Source organism: Selaginella moellendorffii, unplaced genomic scaffold (genome assembly GCF_000143415.4).
Source record: "Selaginella moellendorffii unplaced genomic scaffold, v1.0 SELMOscaffold_1, whole genome shotgun sequence".
Taxonomy (NCBI): domain Eukaryota; kingdom Viridiplantae; phylum Streptophyta; class Lycopodiopsida; order Selaginellales; family Selaginellaceae; genus Selaginella; species Selaginella moellendorffii.
The window spans coordinates 3,178,618-3,201,383 of NW_003314262.1; the positions used below are offsets into that span (position 1 = coordinate 3,178,618).

At 47.4% G+C, this 22,766-nt stretch overlaps 6 protein-coding genes and 1 long non-coding RNA gene across 14 annotated transcripts; 3 read left to right on the forward strand and 4 right to left on the reverse strand.

Annotated features, from left to right (window-relative positions):
• Positions 1-120: 120 nt before the first annotated feature.
• LOC112349741 lies at positions 121-1,598 on the forward strand. 3 transcript variants are annotated; one of them, XR_002993486.1, is made up of 6 exons: positions 121-458; positions 514-586; positions 641-711; positions 769-848; positions 913-1,141; positions 1,190-1,598. It is a non-coding gene; the product is annotated as an uncharacterized LOC112349741 (long non-coding RNA). The 3 variants fall into 3 exon arrangements; XR_002993487.1 differs by having other exon boundaries at positions 514-583; XR_002993488.1 differs by having other exon boundaries at positions 522-586.
• A 4,917-nt stretch (positions 1,599-6,515) lies between these two features.
• On the reverse strand, positions 6,516-7,619 carry LOC9630479 (dirigent protein 1). Its single transcript, XM_002961992.2, has 3 exons — positions 7,164-7,619; positions 6,981-7,015; positions 6,516-6,630 (listed from the first exon to the last, which is right to left on the reverse strand). Exons 1-3 carry the CDS (start codon positions 7,617-7,619, stop codon positions 6,516-6,518), a joined length of 606 nt encoding a protein of 201 aa, XP_002962038.2.
• A 3,189-nt stretch (positions 7,620-10,808) lies between these two features.
• Positions 10,809-13,410, reverse strand: LOC112340483. Of its 2 annotated transcripts, XM_024685519.1 has the most exons (9): positions 13,247-13,410; positions 12,976-13,097; positions 12,838-12,872; positions 12,691-12,794; positions 12,423-12,626; positions 12,275-12,368; positions 12,047-12,203; positions 11,888-11,987; positions 10,809-11,800 (listed from the first exon to the last, which is right to left on the reverse strand). In XM_024685519.1, the coding sequence occupies exons 1-8, from the start codon at positions 13,357-13,359 to the stop codon at positions 11,893-11,895; spliced, it is 924 nt and encodes a 307-aa protein (XP_024541287.1). In that variant the 5' UTR covers positions 13,360-13,410; the 3' UTR covers positions 10,809-11,800; positions 11,888-11,892. The 2 variants fall into 2 exon arrangements, with proteins under 2 accessions (XP_024541287.1, XP_024541281.1); XM_024685513.1 differs by having other exon boundaries at positions 11,569-11,987.
• LOC9630480 (dirigent protein 2) lies at positions 10,955-11,446 on the reverse strand. The gene has a single exon (XM_024680468.1). It carries the CDS (start codon positions 11,444-11,446, stop codon positions 10,955-10,957), a length of 492 nt encoding a protein of 163 aa, XP_024536236.1.
• Positions 13,402-14,781, forward strand: LOC9630481 (MAP7 domain-containing protein 1). Of its 4 annotated transcripts, none has more exons than XM_024685542.1 (4): positions 13,402-13,974; positions 14,270-14,364; positions 14,426-14,495; positions 14,542-14,781. In XM_024685542.1, the coding sequence occupies exons 1-4, from the start codon at positions 13,441-13,443 to the stop codon at positions 14,617-14,619; spliced, it is 777 nt and encodes a 258-aa protein (XP_024541310.1). In that variant the 5' UTR covers positions 13,402-13,440; the 3' UTR covers positions 14,620-14,781. The 4 variants fall into 4 exon arrangements, with proteins under 4 accessions (XP_024541310.1, XP_024541317.1, XP_024541299.1 ...); XM_024685549.1 differs by having other exon boundaries at positions 14,429-14,495; XM_024685531.1 differs by having other exon boundaries at positions 14,426-14,781.
• A 2,393-nt stretch (positions 14,782-17,174) lies between these two features.
• Positions 17,175-20,061, forward strand: LOC9630482 (phospholipid:diacylglycerol acyltransferase 1). Of its 2 annotated transcripts, none has more exons than XM_024682498.1 (6): positions 17,175-17,320; positions 17,391-17,943; positions 18,032-18,254; positions 18,332-18,618; positions 18,672-19,331; positions 19,388-20,061. In XM_024682498.1, exons 2-6 carry the CDS (start codon positions 17,432-17,434, stop codon positions 19,869-19,871), a joined length of 2,166 nt encoding a protein of 721 aa, XP_024538266.1. In that variant the 5' UTR covers positions 17,175-17,320; positions 17,391-17,431; the 3' UTR covers positions 19,872-20,061. The 2 variants fall into 2 exon arrangements, with proteins under 2 accessions (XP_024538266.1, XP_002961561.2); XM_002961515.2 differs by having other exon boundaries at positions 17,176-17,943; positions 18,672-19,014; positions 19,069-19,331.
• Positions 20,062-20,110: 49 nt separating this feature from the next.
• LOC9657868 (aspartic proteinase CDR1) lies at positions 20,111-22,252 on the reverse strand. Its single transcript, XM_002961995.2, has one exon. The coding sequence runs from the start codon at positions 21,855-21,857 to the stop codon at positions 20,295-20,297; it is 1,563 nt and encodes a 520-aa protein (XP_002962041.2). The 5' UTR covers positions 21,858-22,252; the 3' UTR covers positions 20,111-20,294.
• Between the last annotated feature and the right edge of the window lie 514 nt (positions 22,253-22,766).

The window sequence follows — 22,766 nt, forward strand, 5'->3', positions numbered from 1 at the left end:
TGGAAAGCTTTGGAGATGGGTCACTCCGTCCACTCCCAATTGACAATGACAAAGAAAGTAAAGAGAGTTTCTGTAGAAAAGAAGAACAAAATAGAAACGAAAGGAGACAACTTAGCCGTGCCCTCCATCTCTATCTGGAGAGTACAGAGGAATTGCATCTCTCAGATCTTTCTCCTCATTTCCGCATCACCAACGATGCAATGCAGCACTTTGCTCGATCGAGTCTTCTCTAATGCTGCCACTTGAGCGTCACTACCAGCATTTCTTTTCTCAGAAGCTTGATTCACTGCAAAGTTTGAGAGCTATAAGATCGGTTTTGGATTGATAAGTGCAAGATACCTGAGTATTTCCATTCCATCTTTTTTGTCCGTTTTTGTTCTTTGTTTTTCTTTTGTAGAGTTCGTGCTTCTCGCGGACAGCCTGCACCTTGGTAGAAAGGAGACGCAATAAAGCACGAGGTATAGTTTTCGTTTCGCAACTGCTCAATCAAAACTTGACAAAACAATGGTTTAGGAAAAAAGACGCTTCAATCGTCTGTTTATGTGTTGCTGTGTTGCCTTACCTGAACTTGAATCCTCTACAAGTAGTACGAATATGTTTTGCCATCGTAGGCTTTGTGTACAAATGTGGCCGCTTGCAGGTCTCTTGGTGTAGCACTTTCATTTTGTGGTCACAGGGAAAACTTGGATGACTGGAGCTCGCTCTTATCTGGTATTAAGTGATCAGTCTAACATATGCGAGACCTTTGACAAGTACATTGTGTGGAAGCCATTGTCCCGGCAGTCCGGGGCTGTGAGGCCGTCTTCCACACAGCCTGCCCCTTCTTCTGGAAGTTTGACACCCCAGATGTAAGAATCTAGCTGGTTTTGCTCGTGGGCGATGAGAAATTTTCTGAGTTTTTTTTTCTGCCAGGATGTGTTGGTCCCAGCAATCACTGGAACGGAGAATTTGATCCGTGCTTGCAGCGAGGAGAAGATCAAGGGAGTGGTGATGACCTCCTCCGGCGCAGCGGTCATGGTTGACCCGGATCGTCCCGAGGACAAGGTGGTTGATGAGAGCTGCTGGACGAACGTTGACCACTGCCGCAAAATCGAGGCAAGTAAATGATATCTGGATTCAGGAAGTTTATCTCCGAAAGAAGGTAAACTTTTTACTTAGCAAACCTGTGGAAATAAATGTGAATCCTTAGACTCACCCGGTAGGAGCGCGGCATCTATCCGGCTTTAAGCACACGTAGTATTGTACCTGCAAGTGTCACTAAAAGTGGTAAGGAAGGAGCACGAAGCACACGCTCTGGAAACATGACATTTATTCCCGGGCCGGGGATCAAACTTGACTCTTTCGCCAACGCAACGAAGCCCCGTCGCTTTTTACTGTCTTCTCCAATCCCTAGAGCACCGTGGACAGCAAATGAGGCCTTCGGGCTCCATATCCCATTTAAGAAGCGTGAGCTGCGATGGTTGGACCTCAACAAACCGATGAGATCCCTTCTAGTTCTGACCTCGTCAAAGGAAGCTGTCATGTCGCTCTTGTAGTCATCTTGAGAAAGAAGCAATCCGGCAAATAGATACAGAACAGTGACACGCAGTCATTAGTGTATTCCACTTTTCTTTTTGACGTTACTGTGAAGAAGTTTCCACTTGTGTATCTGTTTGCAATTAAACGGAGATAACTTGGTCACCGGAAAGCTGCCAATACGAGTGATCGTTATGCCAAGGTCTGGTTGCTGAGTACCAGGTTCTTTCACGAGAACTGGTCGTAGAAGAGCCCCGCCAGCTTTCCCCTGTGTTATATGGAACGAAAACGAGAAGAAACACGGATAAAAAAAACACATCATCATCCGCTTCGCTATGTCGCAACACTTGAATTAGAGCTCCAGAATTCTAAGCTGACCTCCATAGGAGAATAAATTCCTTCGAAAATGCAGGATTCCTCGAGGAAGTGATCTCTAGCTGCAATGCTGGCGAATTTGTAGAGCGCGAAAATAAAGTTTTAGGGTGTGCGAGAGGGTCAAGGTCGACAAAAAAGGGAGATGATGCCTTAGAACTGGTCTCACAAAGGACACTAAAGAACTTACCTGGATTTTTCATGTTATTGTCAACGCGAGGTTGCTCCACCCAGGACGAAGCACACTTTCGATACGTTATGAAATTAATTGAGCAGAAAATTCTTACATGATATCGAGTTGAAATGATCCAATGGCCAATCCGATGCGCCAGACCATAGACCAGTCTCCACCACCACCTTGTTACTAGATTTTTTCTAGATTTTAACAATGGCTGGGTCTTCCTCTAATCCACCTCCTCCTCCACCTCCTGCAAATTCAGGCTCGTCTCCTGGAAACTGGGACGGTTGGGCGAAGATGCTTAACAAATTCATGGGGACAAACTTTGCGACATGGCGTACCAAAGTCCAACTTATCCTCCTTGCTAAGGACTGCTGTATCGTGGACGGAACAGAGCGTAAACCTATGGACCTCGCACTTCAACCGGCATGGGAGAGTCGCAATTGCAAGGCGCTATTTGTGGTTGGACTTAGATTGGGCGATGAGTACATACACTTGCTTGATCTCGCAAAGGATGCACACGCAAACCGGGATGCTCTTCTTGCTGTTTTCTCGGCCAGGGCTGAGAATGCTGAAGTGACGCTTACCCAGAAATTCCTGAACATGTGCATAGATCCAAAAGACGCTATTGCGACCTACATCGGCAAGCTTCGTGGTCTCATGGCTGAACTCAAAGAGGCTGGGCCGCCCGTCTCTGAAGAACAAGCCAAGGCGCTGATTCTCTGCTCTATCACCCCAGAGCTACAGCAGTTCTCGTCCATGCTCTCATTCATTCCGGGTCAAACACTTGGGACTGTTTGCTGGAAGAAGAGCGCAAGATGAAGGAACGTAGTCAGGCCTCTCGGGATGCTCGTGAGCAGGCCTTGTACATCGGTAGCAAGCCCTCTGGAGACAAGAAGAAAGAGGCATTCTTGCAGAAGCCCAACACCTCTTCTTCTCAATCTGGGGCAAACACTACTAGGAACTGCGGCAAGATGGGACATCGCAACCTGATCCTCTGTTGATGATGACCGTCTGCTCATCCCAGGAATCACTCTCTGGATGGATTCAGGGGCTTCAATGCACATCACACCTCTTCCACACTTCCACAGCGTTGGAGACCTTGAAACAGGTGTACGTGGGGGACAAAAGAGGCCTCACAGTCGCTGGGCATGGAACAGTGGTCATCAAGCTTCCTAATGGCTCACGCAGACACCTCGAGAGGATGTTCCATGTTCCAGGAGCTGATCAAACAATTCTTTCTATTGGCATAGCATCAAAGCCTATAAGACCTGGGCATAGACTGCCAGGAAGGTCAAGGTATATCGCACAGATAGTGGAGGGGAATTCATCTCCAATGAATTCCAAGGCCAATACTTTACTGCTTATAGCCCTTGGCAAAATGGCAGGGGTAAAAGGGAAAGGTCAACCAACCAAACGTCCGTACTGGCGCCCGCGTTGCTAAGCGTGCCAACAGAACTCTTCTGGAGAGCACACACTGTATGTTTCAGCACTCTGGACGTCCTTACGCATTCTGGGGAGAAGCACTGTATCCAAATTAGGTCATCTACGCATTTTTGGGTGTGTGGCGTATGCCCACATTCCTAACGCGCACAGGAAAAAACTCGATCCCAAGAGTGAGAAATGTTTCTTCCTATGATCAGATGAAGGCCTACAGGCATTACAACTTTAACGTAACAAGCCACGATATAGTATTTGTCTATCTCCACGAACTTTGACTAGATGGTGGATCTTTCACTTATCCTAGACAACATTCCTGAGCCCCTCGTGCTGCCCATTTCTCTGGCTCAAGGAGGAGTGCCTAGCAATCAAGGAGGAGTCCCTATCAATCCATAGAGAGCTGCCATACCTCCAAGAGGAGTAGCACTTCCCATTCTTGGTACTTCCATACAGCTTTGACAGTGCCTCTTTGTCACTTACTCTTTCTGGCCCTTCTGTTGCCCAGGAGACTGAAGATCAAACCATCCATACTCTTGTGGAGAGCATCATGGAAGGTGATGAGGTTCTTCCTCCACCACACGTGATGATGACCACTTCACCTCCTCTAGTTAGTAACTAGTGAACTATAACACACTCTGACGAAGAATCAAGCTCTCTACCAAAGCTTAGGAAGCAAAAGCCATGGCTCCAACTTGCACTACTCGTCGTGGTCCTTTCTACTGGGCCATGCATGCTGTGCTTGAACCTGACAGCTTTAATGCTGCACTCAATAATTTTGGGGCAGAAGTTTGGCAATAGGCAATGCAAGAGGAGTATGAGTCACTCCAGAAGAATCAGACCTGGACACTGGTCCCTCTTCCTCCAGGCCCGTTTCAGCCAAGTGGCTGTTTAAATGCAGTACAAAGCTGATAGCACAGTGGAGCGTTACAAAGTATGTTTTGTAGCTTGCGGTTTCTCTCTAGTTCACTACACCAAAACATACAGCCCAATGGTAAAACTCACAACCATTTGTTTGCTCTTAACCCTGGCTATAGAGCTCGACCTGGAGGCTTTGGAATTATACTGTTTGGAAAGATGGGCCGTGACTATGTTGCTCTCAATCCATTCGTATACCATCATGGTCGTTCCTCAATGGCGACCTCCATGAAGAGGTCTACATAGCTCAACCTCCCGGTTTTGTGCGTGCTGGCCAAGAGCATGCATGTGGTAGACCAAAATCAATTCTTATCTAATTTCGCTTGGCTTCGTGCGCAGCACAGTAGACACAAATCTCTACATATACAAGCAGGGCCGTGGCTTTCTCTTCCTGGCTCTCTATGTAGATGATACCATACTTGCCTCCAACCAGCTTTGTCTTCTCAACCAGATCAAGAAGTCTCTCTTCTCACGGTTTGAGATGACTGATCTTGGCAAGCTACACTACTGCTTGGGCATCCAAGTTCACAAAGATAGGCAACATGGATTCTGGAACTTTCTCAGGTCAAGTACATCACTGATGTCCTTGAGAGGTACTTTATGATTCACGCTAACCCCGTTGCTACACTTGTGGAAGCTGGCACCAAGGTTTCCAAAGCAACTCCAGATGATCCAGCTCCCGAGGAGGAGAATTGGAGGCTCTATCGATCCATTATCAGAGCTTAATCTACCTGGTGGTTTCAAGCCGACCTGATCTTGCTTTCTCCGTGGGCTGTACGGCAAAGTACCTGGACCATCCAACACTAGCTCACTGGGCAGTGACTAAGCGGATCATGCGGTACGTTTCTGGAACTAGAAACTTATCTCTGCGATATTCCAGAGGTGAGAGCTCAACAAGCTCCGAGCTGGTTGGGTATACTGATGCAGACTGGGGAGGAGATGCTAATGACCGACGTTCTACATCTGGCTACGTGTTCCTCCTCGATGGCAACGTGATTAGCTGGTGCAGCAAGAGACAATTAAGCCAGCAATGTCCAGCACAGAGGCGGAGTACGTGGCTGCTGCTGCTGCTGCAAAGGAGGCTACATGGCTCCAGAGGCTGCTCCAAGGCATGGGAGTGATATCACACTCAATCAAGCTGTGGTGTGATAATATGTCTGCGATAGCACTCACCAACTTCAAGTTCCACTCAAGGACAAAACACATGGACACTTCATTCAGGAATAAGTTCAGAAAGGTGCAATTCTCTTGGAGTTTGCCCAACAGCCTTGATGGTGGCTGATATCCTGACGAAGCCAATTCCTCATATCAACCATGAGATCAACTCCGGCTAGCTAACTTTGAGGGGAGTGTGGGAAAACACAAGATCACCACGTCAGCGATCCTGGACATCAGCAAGCCACATATAGCTAGCTATATAAAGATGTAACCAAAACACTATAAAGTTTACTGAGCAAAAAATTCTCACGTTGTTAATTGAAAACATCTTCATCGCTGTTCTACCTTGCAACACACACAACTAGAAGGGGGTTGGCAGCATCTGCATTCTTGTTCTTCCTTGCAGCCTACATGGATTAACTCCAACGACAAGAACTCCAAAAGCTTATCTTCATCTTCGCTGAGCGTTGTGGTGCTCTCGATCAACAGCTTCCAACAGGGTCCTCATTCCTGACCTCGACCCCTTTGAAGCAGTAACGCACAAACCTCAATGAACTTGATGGCCTCTTGCACACGCATCGTGCAGCTCCTTGAGTATTCTATCAGCATCATTAGCCAGTTCAAAGGCAATGTTCCTGAAGCCCCTCAGCGAGACGATCATAAACCAGGTGCCAAACCGATCTACACTTGCTCTCAGATACCAAGCTTCTCCAATGCTGGCGCATCCTTACCTCTGCTTGCGTTGTGGCTTGCAACTGGCCGTTGAAATGCCGGTGTAGAGATAGCCTAGCTTCTTCTTACACTCGGGTGTGCATTGCCATGCCTCTAATGCCGCGTCCTGAACTCTATCATCTCAGTTTGAAGAAAAGCTTCACCTCCAGATCTTGCCTGTTCAGCCGCCGCTCCAGCACGCTTCTATTCTCTACCACCTTTCTGGCTATCCCCTCCCAGGATCCCCTTTGTTCTTCTTCAGCGCCCCTTGGCCATCATCAGATCTGATCTTTAGGGCTTGGAGTTTAAAGGGAGGAGGAAAAGCTACCAACTTGCAAAGCCTGATAAAGGTGTCTTCGAATATCACTTAGTAACCAGATGAGCTCCTGCCAAGTTCCTGGCCAAAGTTTTCTTTGTATGTCCAGGCACTGTTGGATTTGGTGTTCTTCCTTGGTCATCATCAGATCTGATCTTTCGGGCTTGGAGCTTTAGGAGGAAAAGCTTCTTCCACCACTTGCAAAGCCCACTGGCGCTGGCTGGGTTGATAAAGGTGTCTTAGAATATCACTTAGTAACCGGATGAGTTCCTGGCCAATGTTTTCTTTGTAACTACAGAGAGACCAAGTTTGCTGGATTCGACTATGCCCGAAGAGGAGTACGAAGTAGAGACAAGATTACCGGCCAAAGATTACCGATCCTGACACGATCTTCCGAGTTCCTCCTCCCACTGATCGCAAGAACGTCCAGGTCGCGTCTCTTTGAAGCCTTTAAGTTTCTTAGCGAACAATAAGTTTTACTACCTTTTCATTATAAAACTGCACTCTTCTTGATAACATTGCTCAGTTCTTGTAAAACACTCGAAACTTTAAGATTGCCGAAAGTGGCGGAATGAGCTTGTAGGTCCTAATCTGCGCATACCCCGACGCAAATCTGTAGGTTCCGGTGCCTCCAATCACTGCAAGCTCTCGGACTTCATCGAAGATGTTGTCTTGGCCGTGCATGCTCATCGTCCCATCCTTGAACACAGCCACAAATGTCAAGAACAAACCGGTTGTGGTGTTGGTGGAATCGTCGCTGATGTACGTCCCTTTGGCTCTCCCCACAATCTCGGAGTCACGGGAAGGGCCCTTGGTGAGAACATCGTCGATGACAAACACCGCTCCAAACTGGGCATTTTTGGGGCCTGCAACGAAAACCACTGTGGAATTGCTGGGATTGGTTAGGTCGACCTTGTCGTGGAAGTAGAACTCCAGCACTTTTATTGGAGTTGCATAAGAAAAAGCAAAAGCGAGAGAGACTGCGAGGAGCAAGAGCAAATGAAAGCCCTCCATTATTCTTGCTTGTCCACCGAGGTGAATGATTTATATTCTTCCGAATCATAGCACAAGCTATTCGTGCTGCCTTGGTTCTGAAGAAAAACAAAAGAGCTCGTCTATGAATATTGTAAGGAATCTAATTTCATATTTACGAATAACAAACAAATTCAAAAAAAATCAAACAAAGACAAACAAACGAAACACAGACACATGGCACCTTGTGATTGGCCAGAAACTGTTTAGGGCTCCAGAAAATTCAAGTGCATCTTCACCACTATGGAAATGGTAAACCAACCCTGGCCACTTGGCCACTTCAAGACAGTGAGAAGTCAGTGGGTGGCAATGGTGGAAGCATGATAGCTGAGCAGAGCAGCCAACAATCGAAGGGTAGCGATGGTGGGTGAGCAGGTTGCTGGGCATGGTGGGTAGTGGGAGAGCAACACTATGTGATGAGAGTTGAGAGGTGGGATGCTAGACACTGATAAAGGTGACCAGGGCATTGGATGTGTGCTAGGGCAATGCTAAAAAGCAAGTTAAGTTTCCCATTGCAGCAGCATGATACCTGGGCAATGCTGGACACTGCTGGTGAGCAAGGCATTTGATGCATATTAACCTTGTTTATTCTTGGCAGGGGCGAGGGCAGGATCAAATGTAGCAGTTGGCAAGATGCTTCAATCTCTTCCTTTTCCTTGGTCAGGGCTGGCATAGTGATGGGAGCTACAATGCTAGTTGAAGGTAAATCCCTTCCCTTTTTTATTTGGAAGAGGTAGTTATTTTTTTTCCTTCACAAGGAATCAGGTAGGAGCTGGAGCAAGGCAACCAGCTATCATGACAGGCTGGGATATATTGGGAGTTCCATGGAGAATGATTGATACCTTTCAGGTTTTCTTATTTTTAGCAATTTGTTAGAATACTTGCTTAGCTTTTGGCATTGTTGATGCTAGCACCTAAGTCAAGATTGGCATGGCAGCAAACTACACATAAAGAGCAACTGCCTTCCTCTGCAAGAGAGGGATTACATAGTCCTTGCAATATCATCAATAAGTTATTCCTTACTTTTCATGCATAGCTTTGTTGCCAATTCTTGTAGGTGGAGAAGATAGAAATAAAATAGGAGGAAGTCAATTAGACTCCAACTTTGATTTTGATTTTGAGTCATATGGTAGCAATAACATGGTAATTTCTAGTGTTGCAAAGATGGTATAGTGAACTAACTTTATTTATCTATTTTTTAGTCATAAAATTCCTAGTGTTAGCTAGTTTTAGTTGCCCAAGTTGTGCTATTATCCACCACTATCCAACAGCAATATATTTGTATCACCACACAATGTTGCCCTAAGCTATCCCATTGCCCACCATCGCTGCCCTCTGACTGCCCAGCTATCATGCTTCTACCATTGCCATTCAGCGATTTCTCACTGCCTTTGAAAGTGGCTAGAGTCAGCATTGATGGCCCATAGATGGTCCATTCTCACCCATTCCATCTCTATGAAGATGTAGCAAATATTCTGGAACCCTAAATAATTTTTCTACATGTCTATATTTATCTTTATTTGTTTTTTCTTAATTTAGTTTGCCTTCGCATTTTGTTCTTGTTTGACTTTGTTTAAATTAATATCACTTCATTTGACCTTGTTTGTTCTTATTTTATTTTATTTGATTTCATTTGTAATCTTCATTTATAAATTACACACCATATTTAACTCCTTAATATTTGTAAAATCTTAGAGATCTTTGTTGTAGCTTGAGAAGATGAGTTGACATAGGAGGAGTACTCAAACTGTTTGATTGCAGAAAAGTGATGACAACGCAATCCACCACCTTGGTCTCCCCAAGGGTACATGCAGTTTTTTGAGAATGTAAGTTTTAAAATGGAGATTTTAGTCATAAAAGTGTAATGGAGAAAGGAATAATGACTTCTATATTGAAAAAGGTGGTGGACATAAATGTGTTGGGAGGGGAATGGGATGGGATGGGATGTGTGAGGATGGAAAATGATTTTTGGAGGATGACTGGTTGGGAAATGGCTTTAGAATCTAAAATAGTGGCTATGTTCTAGATCATCTTTGGAAAGATTAGGGGAAAATTTAGAACAAAAAGGGCATGTCAACCATGCTAAACATGCTTCATTGTCCATAAGTCATACAAAACAAGCAAAAGAATTCTAATTAAAAAAGTAGTGATCAATCAAATTTAGGATTCATGCAAAAATAAAAAGCCAAAAAGCTTGATCCAATTCAACAATCAAGGAATTGAAAGGAAAAATAAAATATCTAGAGAAATATAAAAAATCTAAATTAAATAAAAGACTAAAGAGGTACTTAGCTTGAAATTAGCAAATCTTTTTATTTTTACTCTGGAACTCAATAATCCATGCTCCATATGGTGGCCACAGTTGAAACGTGAGGCATCCCATTGTGGTTGCAATATATTGCAATGGAATTTGCAACACTCAAAATCCAATCAGAAAACTCTATGTCTTACTGATGATGCCACTCAAAATTGTGTTATATCAAACACATGGAATAATCTTTGAGTATATTTAGGAATATCCCCAAATCATACCCAAGCTCAACAGCTGTCTAAGATTTAAAGCCATTCATTTGATAAAAAACTGCACTCCAACCAATTATCTCAACCATGGAGAACCAACTAATTAAACCTGTATAGAAGTACTAGATAATTGAATATGCTAGAATAAATTTGGATGTGCTTAAGAAATTTTATAAATTGACAACATGTTTATAATTAGATGGTAAAATATAGGTATATCCTCCCTGTCATAAAATTTTTGGATGTTTTGGGATCCAGTCTAACTACTCAGCAGTCAATGGTTGCAAATCGCTCTATGGTTAAAGACAAGGCTCTTCTCCTAGTCCTGTTCCAGTTGGGATTTAAAACATACTAATTAACAAACCTGCCAAAGCGATGTGTGCTTCTTTATATCAGTTTCTCTATGTCACAACGAAAATGTAATTGATCACTATTGTGAAGACCATTTAGCTTGAATCACACAAATAACGTGAAGAGTGGTTATTGGGCATGACTAGAAATCATGTGGTCTGCCCCCGCAGGTCCGAATCCATACTACCATAAACGGCAACGACAACTAAAACGATAAGAAAACCAAGAGCAGAAGCAGCAGGACAGGAGAAGTCTGCGAGATCAATGCTGAGCAGCAGCTAGAACACTGAGCAAAGCAACTTAAGCGCCAACAATATAATCATTAAAATCCAAAAGATACAAATATTCACCCAGCTTTGCTTACCAAGCTTTTAGAGTGCTGGACGCCAAAGGCCTTCTGATCTGATTGGAAGTAATCATCTTGAATGACCATCTTGGCGCCCATCTCAGTTCTTGTAAAACACTCGAATCTTTAAGATTGCCGAAAGTGGCGGAATGAGCTTGTAGGTCCTAATCTGCGCATACCCCGACGCAAATCTGTAGGCTCCGGTGCCTCCAATCACTGCAAGCTCTCGGACTTCATCGAAGATGTTGTCTTGGCCGTACATGCTCATCGTCCCATCCTTGAACACAGCCACAAATGTCAAGAACAAACCGGTTGTGGTGTTGGTGGAATCGTCGCTGATATACGTCCCTTTGGCTCTCCCCACAATCTCGGAGTCACGGGAAGGGCCCTTGGTGAGAACATCGTCGATGACAAGCACCGCTCCAAACTGGAGATTTTTGGGGCCTGCAACTAAAACCACCGTGGAATTGCTGGGATTGGTTAGATCGACCTTGTCGTGGAGGTAGAAATCCAGCACTTTTATTGGAGCTGCATAAGAAACAGCAAAACTGAGAGAGACCACCAGGAGCAAGAGCGAATGGAAGCCCTTCATTTTTCTTGCTCGTCCCTCCGAGGTGAATGATTTATTTTCTCCGAAATGAGAATACAGAATGAAATATTCAGAGTTTATAACGAAACATGGTATACTTCTATTCCTACAGATCATGGCTTTTAAAGTAACGATTATATACTTGTGATCGTGTGATCATGTAAATACAACTATAAATGATAGTGATAGATAGACAGTGATAGTAGAACGTGACAACCACAAAGAGCAACGTGCTACAAATCGAGACAGTACTCTAAGAGCTGCGGCAAAATGAAACGTACAAACATCTACGATAGTGAAACAATCAGAAGAGATAATCACACATTCGTGCTACATCGAAGTGAACAGATCTGCTAGCTGAGAATCGCAAACAAGTCAAGAGAAGTAAGAATCAACGCACAAACACAAGCAAATAACCTCTGACAAACTTGATGATAAACTTACAGTAACTAGCAGACGTGTGGAAATAAATGTGAATCCATAGCCTCACCCGGCTGGAGCGCGGCATCTATTCCAGCTTTGAGCCACACGTAGTGCATGGTACCTGCAGAGTGTCACTGAAAGCGGTAAAGAAGAAGCACGAAGAACAGCATCATTTATTACCGGGCCGGGGATCAAACTTGACGCTTTCGCCAACCCAGCGAGTGGCGTAGCCCCGTCGCCTTCCACTGGCTTCTCCAATCCCTGGAGCACCGTGGACAGCAAAGCTGTGGTGTATGAGGCAGTCTCCGGGCTCCATATCCCATTTAAGAAGCGTGAGCTGCGATGGTTGGATCTCAGATTGAGCGAACACGACCAATACCGATGAGAGATTTTCCTTGTATTTTTTACCTCGTCAAGCTTCTCGTCAATGTTAGGAATGTCTGGTAAGGAATCTGTCATGTCGCTCTTGTAGCGGTCTTCATCACCTGAGAAAGAAGCAATCCTGCAAATAGATACAGAACAGTGACACAGTGATTCGTTTTTGTTCTCAAGTTACCTGTGAAGAAGTCTCCACTTGTGAGAGCCTTTTACGTATTGGACGCAGGAGGATTCTGGGACAGGATCTAGAGCGAGCCAAACGGAGATAACTTGGTCACCGGAAAGCTGCCAATACGAGTGATCGTTATGCCAAGGTGTGGTGGTCCGAGTACCAGGTTCTTTCACGAGTAACTGGTCGTAGAAGAGCCTCGCGAGCTTTCCCCTGTGGCAAAAAAGGAAGAAACTATAACTCAAGGCCAAGAAGAAACACGAATAAAATGAAGAACCTCATCATCCCCTTCGCTATTTCACCAACAGGAGACTCAAAAATAAACGAGCGCATTGTGTTGTGACGAAGCCACAGAAATTGGTCGTCATGGAAACGTCCTGGCTGCAATAGTGTCAAGCCTTGCATAGTGTGAGATTGTACAAACCTCTCCTGGTTTTACATGTTCGTCGCACAAAGGACCTGAAGATCAAGAGCCATGAGCAAAAACTTTGATAGAACCAAAAAAAAAAGAAAGAAAGAAAGAAGAAGAAGAAGAAAAACCTCATAGAATCATAGAACTTACCTGGATTTTTCATGTTATTGTCAGCAGCAACACGAAGTTGTTCCACCCAGGACGAAGGGATGGCCTTCCGCAAGACAACAGCACCATCTTCTTCGAATTTTTTCACATCTTCCTCTAGAATCCTGTTTCAAGAGTTTCAAGAAGAAGTTGTTTCCATAGAAAATTGTCATCGTTCTCAAGAGTTTCTACGAAATCAGAAGAAAATTCTAACATGGTATTGTTCTTCATGTGATCACAAAATTAAAAACTAACACAATGCAAGGATTACTACCTCGAGGAAGCGTTCTCTGGCTGCGCAGCTCCAGACGCCAGTGACGAGAAATGGCGCTGGCGAATCCGCAGAGCGCGCCTCACGAGGGAGGCGCCGATCAAGCTGACGCTCATGTTAGATCTTCACGAGAAGAAAAGGAGTTCCCACAAATGTAGGGCATGAGGTTTTAGGGTTTGCGAGAGAGGGTTTTGGAGATGAAAGGAGAGCGCAAGTTCGCGATCACGTTCAGCCCGGAGTTCGTGACCAAGCTCCTCAATGAGGACGACAAGAAGGTAATCCCGGCCAAGCCGTTCACGCCATCTCCATCGCCACCGCCGCCGCAGCCGCGATCTCTCACACCGCCGCCTAGGCCGCCGCTTCACGCATTGCTGACGGCGCCACTCTCCTCACAAAAGCCGCCACAGCCTCCGCCCAAGAAGGAGGAGCAAAAGGAAGGAGAGATCGTCTCAAAGTCTCATTTGGATTTGGGATTGGATGCAAGGTTCGGTGCGTCTGATGAGGATGAATCCAGGGCTCGTGGTTTCGATGAAGATGGACCGGGCAAGGAAGTGGCGACAGAGATGGATAGACAGCAGCAGGATCTTCGCAAAGAGGAGATCGAGAAACAAGAAGTTGGCATGGAAGATCAGGATGTGAAGCCTGGTGACGAGACGAGAATCACTGCTGAAGTGCCCGCTGCTGCCGTCGCCAGGGATTTGCAACCTCTGATGGGAGTTCTCGAAAAAACTGTAAGTGGTTGTCTTCCTTTCTTTTTCTGGTTTTTTGTTTGGAACTTTTCTAGCGCTGGTATAGCTCGTCAATAGCTACGAGTGCGTGCATGGTTCCTAGATCAAAGGCCTCGGTTATTTCTTTAGCTGGGGCAGCGGCCAGACAACCGCAGAGCTTCTTTCACGGAGAACGCATTCCATCGTGGCAGTGTCTCTACTAAAACGTTGCTCACATTCTTTCCTTCCTTCCTGTTTGCTTGTTGCGAGTCTCCGGCTTTTCGAGGAGCTTACTTATTTTATGATTTGTGTTTCCCAGGAGAAGCACGGCGAGGAACTCCAGAAACGAGGTATCAGTGAGCTCGAAGAGATGAAGAAGAGAGCCGAAGAGCTACAACACAGGCACCGCAGCGAGTAAGTTCGTCTCTGAGTTTTTCTTTCTTCTCGTTCTTGGTTTAAATCTTCCTCGCTACAGCAGATCTGCGCCGAGAACACAACCTTGCGCTGCTGAGAAGGACGCATGCATCGAGTGCTACCAAAAACTGGTACTCTTCACTTTCGTCTCCAACGATTTCTCATCTTCCTCTACAGGATCCTGTGCGATGCAAAGCACAAGCCGATGCTTACGTGAGATGCACGGCTGCGGCATTTAAATCCACGGTCTCGTGAAAGGAAAGGGAAATCGAAGATCTCGGTCGGAAGATTGATAAGATCTATATAGAGTTTGTAGAAGAAGGATTTTTGCGTTAAAACCTTCTCTAAGTAGTTTTCGAGAAAAAGTCCGAGAATGCCTATTTGTTTTTAATTCAAATTAAGGGTTTAACAGTCGAATGACGGTCTAGGTCCTTGTTTGGTAGTCTAATAGAGCCAAACATTTTAATCCCCACTGCATATTCTGACATATATGGTGCATCATAAGGTGGTGGCGGGAGGATCTTGGACATTCCAGTAGGCCATATAATCTCGTGCAGGAGTGATAACGAAAAGCGTGCTAGCGGAGTATAAGCCCCCAAATATCAAGCCACCGGCAGCGTGCAAAACCCAGTTCATGTTGTGCTTCATGGCAACACAATCCGCTACTTCTTGTCCCGCTGGATCTATCAGTGAAGATCTGCAAATTCGGGTGATTCGATGAGATCCTTCCACTGCTTGCATGCGGCCCTCATGCGGGACTGGCCGATCTCTGGTCGGAAGAGAAGGAAATGGCAACTAACTAAGTCTTTATCTTTTTTATTCTCGTTCTCATAGAGTGATTGTAACGTAGTACGATATTCATGGAAGAACTGTGCCGGAAGAGAACGTATGCCCTAGGCAGTCCGTCATCTTCGTGTGTTATGGCATCGGTTCGATGCGGGAATATGGCAGTCCTGGTGGGACGCAAACATTACCAGTATTCGCAAGGAAATACGCAGCCTCGGGTTACGAGTGTACGTGGCTGACGAGAGCGATCCAAAGACAGCACGCACTCACTGCGAGGGCTTCTCTCGCCGTATACTCGAGAGATCTTCCCTCGGCTTGGTGTCGCATACGCGAAGCTGCCTTTCGACCTGGCAGAACAGAAAGATAAAGGAAGATTTCTGTGCTTTGCCGGTGGGCGAGTGTTCATCGATGGGAAGGAAGCGATGTCTGCCGTAGCAGGCACGAACTTAACGACAAGTCTTGGATCGATGCTGGAGGACACTTGGTAGGCCAATATGGCTTTTAGTCTATGCGCTGTTGCAAAATTAAAGTATTGTTAAAAAATTGACATATCACTAGAATCTAGAAAGCAATTGCTATTAAAGAGAATGAAAACCATGACATTGGGGGAAGACCAGCATTGTAACCCTCCTCTCAAGCGGGAGTTTTCATGAGCCCGGTTGTCACGTAAAAACTATTCGCCAAGGCTTCTTTGGAGGCACGTTTGCTGGAGAAGGCAAAAGCACAGGCAGAGGATGCCAAAAGCGATGTCTGCAAAGTCGATGACCATTTGTACTTTGAGCCCGGGATGAAGTATTCTGTCAGATGGCATGGACTGGATCGTACTCCATTGCGTGGAGACTGCAGCAAAGCACTTGAAGCTCAAGGCCGCTGTAGAAGCAAAGGTGGTGGAGAGTTGGAAAGACGTTAGGTGCAGATGACCACCACCATTGGTAAAGATGGTTGTCTTAAAATCGTTGGAGCCACGCAGAAGAACAACGAAGAAACGCTGTGTGTGACCGTGAAAAAGTTGGTTTCCACTTCTCTGTGGTGCATAGTGCTCTCGGTGGAGTGGGAGGGCGAGCTCTGAGCTCGGGCCAAACAGGGCGGAAAGGCAAGGCGAGATGTCCAGCCTGGACGGGAATTGCAGCTGGCAGGAATGGTTTCAGGTGCTGTGCCGCCAGTGGCTTGATCATCAGGCCGCTTTTCCAGTGGAAGTAGCTGGGATCAACAGGCCAGCGATGCTGATATGAGGCGCAGGTGTCTCTTTGGCGGATCCGGAGAGTGCTAGCATCTCTGATCAGGAAGTTTACGAGATGAGCAAGCAGCTGTCCAGGACTTTCAATGTTTCTGAGATTGTCCACAACGAGCTTCAAGGATGGAGTGTATAGTCTGACCGACTGGCGAGGCGAGGGGCTGAGTGCTCTCGCGAAGCTCGTGGATGAGGCTTGGCCAAGAGCCTTGGCCACCGCCGTGCCTCCAAGGCTGGTTGTGGACTGGGCTGTTTGCGGGGACAAGGCTTTGTTGGGGGTACCGCTGGAGGAACTGGTCGATAGCTTGGAGGCGCTGCTATACTGCTGCTTGCTGCTGCTCAACAAGAAGCTGCCGTGGAGTGAGGCGGCGCTTCCAAGACGCAGTGGCAGCCGATTGTTGAGTCGAGGTTGGAGACTAAGAGATGACATGAAGCACAGGTTCACCATTTTGGACGCGAAGAAAGTAATTAAACCTTTAAGATGTGTCAGAAAGCTCCAAGATCCCTTTTACAGTACGTATCAATCATTCATAAGTACCTTTGGAGGATAACTTTTGCAGAAGTTTAGGGCAGGAAGTTTAAAGTTTTAACCTCTCGATATTTTTACCATTTTTGTCACGGGACCCTGTGGATGCAAATCACTCTGCGGCGTTTACATCGTGAAGAACACCAGAAAAGAACAAGGAAAATCGAAGATCTCGGTCGAAAAATCGATAAGATCGCCATACAGTCTCTCTCGAAGGATGTAGAACCTTCTTTGTTTTCTGTTCTCCCACGTTGAAGGGCGTATCTCTCTTTAGGGTGAAAATTAATATCATGTTTGCGTGCATGGACGCGAGGCCATTAGGTACCACACAAAGTTTTAGCGCTAGCAGCCGGAAGGCGGTGGCATCTTTGATGGATTTCTAGGGCGCGCATCCACTCCGCGGATCGCTCGAGGTGAGATTGTGGCCGCCAGCGGCCAAATCGTCCATCGCCGGGGTTCTTGAAGGGGTTATCGATGAATCAGGGCAGATTTTGCAACTAGAGCGATCGATCGACCCCCCGAGAATGCTGCGCCGGCGGAAGCAAGGCAATGACGAGGATGGAGGAAGCAAGGATCGGCAGCAGCAGCAGGAGGATGGTAATAGCGGCAGCAATGGCGAGAATTCCAAGCAGCAGCAGCAGGGGGGAAAGGATTCCATCAAGATTGGCAAGGATGAGAAGGGGAAATCTAGCATGGTGCCTGGAATCCCCGTTCGAGCTCGCGAGAAGCCAAAGTGGCGCTGCCTGGATACATGCTGCTGGCTCATCGGCTATATGTGTGTCATGTGGTGGCTCTTTCTGGTGCTCTACAATGCGGTCCCTTCGCTGCCACAGTACGTGACCGAGGCTATCACAGGGCCATTGCCGGAGCTTCCCGGGACAAGGCTGGCCAGAGAGGGGCTCCGTGTCAAGCACCCCGTTGTTTTTGTTCCTGGGATTGTCACGGGTGGCTTGGAGCTCTGGGCTGGACGTCCTTGCGCGGAAGGATTGTTTAGAAAGCGACTCTGGGGTGGAACGTTTGGAGAAGTCTACAAAAGGTTCGAGTTTTTTTTTTTTTTTTGTTGGTTTTTGTTTGTCTCTCTCGTGAATGTTTGATGAAGTTCTTGCTTTGTTTTGTTTTGGCAGGCCTTTGTGCTGGCTGGAGCACATGAGATTAGACAATGAGACTGGCTTAGATCCGGCCGGCATTCGAGTGAGAGCTGTGTCCGGCCTTGTGGCTGCTGATTATTTTGCACCGGGATATTTTGTGTGGGCTGTTCTTATAGACAATCTGGCTCGGCTGGGATACGAAGAGAAGTCAATGCATATGGCTTCCTACGACTGGAGGCTGTCCTTTCAGAATACAGAGGTGAGTGTGGCGACTGTTCTTTCTCTTTTTCTCTGCTGATATTTTAACGGGTTGCTTTTTTTTTTTCTTGTTGGCAGAGTCGTGATAAAAGCTTGAGCCGGCTGAAAAGCACCATTGAGCTTCTCGTAAGCACGAACAACAACGAAAAGGTGGTTGTCATACCGCACTCTATGGGGGCGTTGTATTTTCTACACTTTATGAAGTGGGTGGAAGCGCCGATTTCTGCAGGTGGTGCCGGTGCCGGCGAAGGCTGGGTTGCAAAGCACATCAAAAGCGTGATGAACATCGGTGGCCCTTTTCTGGGCGTTCCTAAAGCATTCGCTGGTCTGTTCTCCGCTGAAGCGAAAGATATAGCTGTTGCAAGGTATTATTTCATTTTCTTTTTCCACGTTTTATCGTCTTGTATTTTGTATCCAGAGCTGTCGCACCAGGTGTTCTTGACTCCGAATTGTTTGGACTACAGACGCTGCAGCATATAATGTCAGTAACTCGTACGTGGGATGCTACGATGTCGATGCTCCCAAGAGGAGGGGAGGCAATCTGGGGAGATTTGGATTCATCGCCAGAAGAAGGATACGATTGTTCAGGCAAGAAGCCGAAGGTCGAGGAAGTTACCGAATGCCAAGAGAAGAACATAACGGATGGGAAAGAGCTGGGACCGCATGGAAAGCCAATGGCACACTACGGGAGGATGGTATCTTTCGGAAAAGATTCAGTGCAGAAAGCTTCTTCTGCTCTCGATAGAAAGATTGACTTTAAGGTACGCTGTTGTTTTACACCTTTCTCATTGCATGCTAATGCTCCCTTTCAACAGAATATAGATAAACAAACGCCCGTGCGAGAGAATGTCTCGTGCGGAGACGTGTGGACGGAGTATCACGAGATGAGCTGGGAGAGCGTTCAAGCCGTGGCCGATGGCAAAGTGTACACATCTTCGGGGATGCTTGATGTTTTGAGGTTCGTGGCACCGCAAATGATGAAGCGAGCTGATGCAAACTGGGCTTACGAGATTGCTGACGACCTTTCGGATCCGAAGTACCAGCATTACAAGTACTGGTCAAATCCTCTCGAGTCGACGTAAGTGCTTATTTCATCCTCGTTGTCTCTCCTAAGTTTGTTTTTCTTGTTTCCAGACTGCCAAACGCCCCGGACATGGAAATCTTTTGCATGTACGGTGTCGGTATCCTGACCGAGAGAAGCTACGTCTACAAGCTATCGTCAGACAACGACACTTGCTACATCCCGTTTAGAATCGACGCATCGGCCGAGAAGGATTCGGAAGGATGTCTGAAAGGCGGAGTCCACTTCGTCGACGGCGACGAGACGGTGCCAGTCCTCAGCGCAGGCTTCATGTGTGCCAAACCTTGGCAAGGCAAGACTCGCTTCAACCCAAGCAACATCTCCAGCTTCACCAGGGAATTCCAGCACGCTCCTCCGGCGAATTTGCTCGAAGGCCGCGGCACGCAGAGCGGCAGCCATGTCGACATCATGGGAAACTTTGCGCTGATCGAGGATGTTCTCCGGGTTGCCGCTGGCGCGTCCGGCCGGGACCTCGGTGGCGACAGGGTCGTCTCGAATCTTCCAAAGTGGTCGGAGCGAATCAAGCTGAAACTCTGAGACTTCCACAAGAGACCCTTTGCTCGAAGGTCTCATCGATTCAAGTGGTGTAAGAAGCACTTTCATCGAGGATCCGAAAGTATGAATCGAGTTGGAAACTTCGGTAGTTCCCAACTTTCCTGTAGTATCCCCTCTATATGGTGGAAGAAGCTCTTCATCAAAGTATGAATTAAAGTTGGAAACTTTGATAGATACCAACTTTTCTGTAGTAATATCACTCTATATGATTAGAGAGCAAATGTGAGAACTCAATCACACTTGTAAGGTTAAGGCTATGAAAGTTACATATACCACGAGAAGCGCTTGGAACAATGCACGACGGCACTGTACGGCACCGCCAGAATATATTGGGCCGATACCGGCACCACCGCCTCCACCGCCACCACCGCGCGGTACCACGTACGCGGCCTCGTGCGGGAGCTGCTATAACGAGTCGCACTGCGCGGGGGACATAGAGATGGTGCTCGTACCGCGGTCGTACACCACGTGGTAGTTTTGCTGCATGAGATTCCCTATGATTCCCAGCCCGAGGCTACCCGAGCCGCCCATTGCCAGGCACGCCACCGTCTCCGCCGTGTCGACTATCACGAAGTAATTCTTCTGGGGGGGTGAAAACTTCGTGCCCTTGAACGCCAGCGTGAGCGCGGGAAATTTGAAGTTTTTACTCTTGGACACGTCATAGCAGAGGTCAAAGCCCGAGCTGGAGGCATCGACGGTGGGGAGCGACACTGAGCTGGCAAACGCCGATTTGACCTTGGAGTAGACCGCGTCGTCCAGTAGCGTCAGCGTCGTACCGCTGTCAAAGATGGTACCGCCGGAGTTTACCTCTAGGGCACGGACGCGCAGCTTCTTCTTGCTCCTCACGGACAGGAAGTCGATCGCGCGCGTCGCCAGGGAGAGCTGCTTGCCGCCGACGCTGATGCCTTCCAGCCCCACGAAGTAGTACGTCGATCGCCCGGAATTGGGGATGATTGGAGTGGAGATCGCGCCAGAGCCCGTGGATGCCGAAGAGCCGAAGATCAGGGGGCTCGTTTTGGATGAATCGTCGTCGAAATCGACGAGGCAGTAGGAGAATTTGTTGTTGATCGCCGATCCCAGCTGCGTGGAGAGCGAGATTTTGCCCTGGCCGAGCCCCACGATCCCAGCGGCACCGCCGAAGGAGCCGGAATTCAATCGCCCACATCCGAATTGGAAATTCGGGAATGCCTTGGAGCTGCCACCGCTGGATCGCAGCGTCAGCGTCTCCAGCGCGAAATCGCCCTGCGTGCTCGAGGAATCGCCGTATTGGTAGCCATAGATGCACGTCTTGGCGGAGGAGCTACAGCCCGACGCTGGGAGGCTCTGGCAGCTCGATGTGGAGCACGATGTCTTGGCGAAGGTGGAACTGGCGGATGGATCGTAGATGGGATCGCTCTGACTGTAGCACTGCGAGCACGGCTTGCACTGGATCCACACGAGATCGCTGCCAGTGTCGACGATCGCGTTGAATTTCTTGGGTGGGCTGCCCAGCTCGATCTCCATGGTGTAGGCGCCGCTGATCGACGCCACTGGCGACTGGTAATCAAGCTTGGTGGGCGTGATCTTCTCGCTCATCCTCTCGGCCAGGGCCTTGGCTCTGGCCTTGCTGCGGTGGACGGCGTCGCGCAATCGCTCGGCGCGGGTGGAATTGGCGGCGTGGGTCGACGATCGGCGCACCAGGCTAGCGCGGAATCCAGGAATTGTCGAGGATTGGGAAGGAACCGCCGAGGATTTGGAGGAAATCGTGCTGCTCATCGACCCCTGCTCTACAGAGTGTTCTTGGTGGGCGAGGAGCTTCCGGCGCATGTGTTCCTGGTGGCCGCTCGCTATCCCCGACGATCGCTGGCGCTGGGGCGTGAAGTTGTGGACGTGAATCCTCGGCACCGCCGCGAGCAGCAGCGTGGCGACGATGAGCAGCAGGAATGCGTAGCTGAGGAGCGCCAGCGCAAAGAATTTGGCCGACGCCATGGGGAATTCCCTTTGCTCGCTCGATCGACCAGCACGAGCGATGGATGGATGGAGGGATTGATCGCCCACGAAGTATCTTTATGGGGAATTGGCCGTCTGGGCGGAATGGAGGAAGAAAGAGCGTGGTTTAAGTAAAGGGCGGATGAGGAGGGTCTTTCTCTCTTTTTTTTTTCTCCTCCTTCCTTTCTTTCAATCTTTCTCTATCGAGGGGAGATCCATAGCTTTCCTCTCTCTCTCTCTCTCTCTCTCTCTCTTTTGGTAGCGCTAGTAGGCCACGCAAACACACAAAGGGATGGTGGTGTGCGTCTGCGTCGAGTGAGGTGGTCAATGGGACCCAGCATTTTCTACCAATCTTGTTACAACTCCCATTTTGATCCAACATAAAGGTTCTAGACGATCTTAATTTCTCTTTTTCTTTATAAAGAGCCTGTATCAAAGCTCTATGATCTAGTCAACCACGGGTTGGAATCTTTTTGATTTCTACCTTCTTTTTTCTAAATTTTACTTTCCATTTTTTCTAATTTATGGGATGTACCAAAGAGAATTGGCTCCAACTCATGGATGGGAAGCTTCTTCTTTTTTTTTTATGTTTTGATTTCTACTTTTGATTTCATTTTTTGTTTTAAAATTGTTATTTATGGGATGGAATGGCAGTATGATTGATGGTACTTGAATATTCCAAGTGGCGAAGCCGTAAGCAGTCGCCTTTGCGAGCGACATGGCACCGAATGTTTTTTCTCGAGACGAGGACGCGCTGCCAAATTCTCGCGTTGTGGAGAGCAAGCAGTGAAGTGTACAAGGAACCACCATAGAGAATTGAGTGATATTCATTAGAGACCAAGGTCTTGGAGATAAAAAAAAGTATAGAAATCGATGACAAGCGCATGGACCCATCTCCAAGTTCGCTCG

Excerpts from the sequence above, each read along its gene's own strand:
- LOC9630479 (XM_002961992.2), bottom strand. The coding sequence starts at position 7,619 with ATGGAGGGCTTTCATTTGCTCTTGCTCCTCGCAGTCTCTCTCGCTTTT. Across the intron at positions 7,016-7,163 it reads AGCTCATTCCGCCACTTTCG|TGGGAGGAGGAACTCGGAAG; the intron begins GCAATCTTAAAG and ends TCTTGCGATCAG. Across the intron at positions 6,631-6,980 it reads GGAAGATCGTGTCAGGATCG|GCTTTGCAAGTTGGTAGCTT; the intron begins GTAATCTTTGGC and ends CACCTTTATCAG.
- LOC9630480 (XM_024680468.1), bottom strand. The coding sequence starts at position 11,446 with ATGAAGGGCTTCCATTCGCTCTTGCTCCTGGTGGTCTCTCTCAGTTTT.
- LOC112340483 (XM_024685519.1), bottom strand. The coding sequence starts at position 13,359 with ATGAGCGTCAGCTTGATCGGCGCCTCCCTCGTGAGGCGCGCTCTGCGG. Across the intron at positions 12,873-12,975 it reads CAATAACATGAAAAATCCAG|GTCCTTTGTGCGACGAACAT; the intron begins GTAAGTTCTATG and ends CTTGATCTTCAG. Across the intron at positions 12,627-12,690 it reads ATAGCGAAGGGGATGATGAG|GGGAAAGCTCGCGAGGCTCT; the intron begins GTTCTTCATTTT and ends TTTTTGCCACAG.
- LOC9630481 (XM_024685531.1), top strand. The coding sequence starts at position 13,441 with ATGAAAGGAGAGCGCAAGTTCGCGATCACGTTCAGCCCGGAGTTCGTG. Across the intron at positions 13,975-14,269 it reads TGGGAGTTCTCGAAAAAACT|GAGAAGCACGGCGAGGAACT; the intron begins GTAAGTGGTTGT and ends TGTGTTTCCCAG. Across the intron at positions 14,365-14,425 it reads CAACACAGGCACCGCAGCGA|CAGATCTGCGCCGAGAACAC; the intron begins GTAAGTTCGTCT and ends TCCTCGCTACAG.
- LOC9630482 (XM_024682498.1), top strand. The coding sequence starts at position 17,432 with ATGCTGCGCCGGCGGAAGCAAGGCAATGACGAGGATGGAGGAAGCAAG. Across the intron at positions 17,944-18,031 it reads TTTGGAGAAGTCTACAAAAG|GCCTTTGTGCTGGCTGGAGC; the intron begins GTTCGAGTTTTT and ends TTGTTTTGGCAG. Across the intron at positions 19,332-19,387 it reads TCAAATCCTCTCGAGTCGAC|ACTGCCAAACGCCCCGGACA; the intron begins GTAAGTGCTTAT and ends TCTTGTTTCCAG.
- LOC9657868 (XM_002961995.2), bottom strand. The coding sequence starts at position 21,857 with ATGGCGTCGGCCAAATTCTTTGCGCTGGCGCTCCTCAGCTACGCATTC.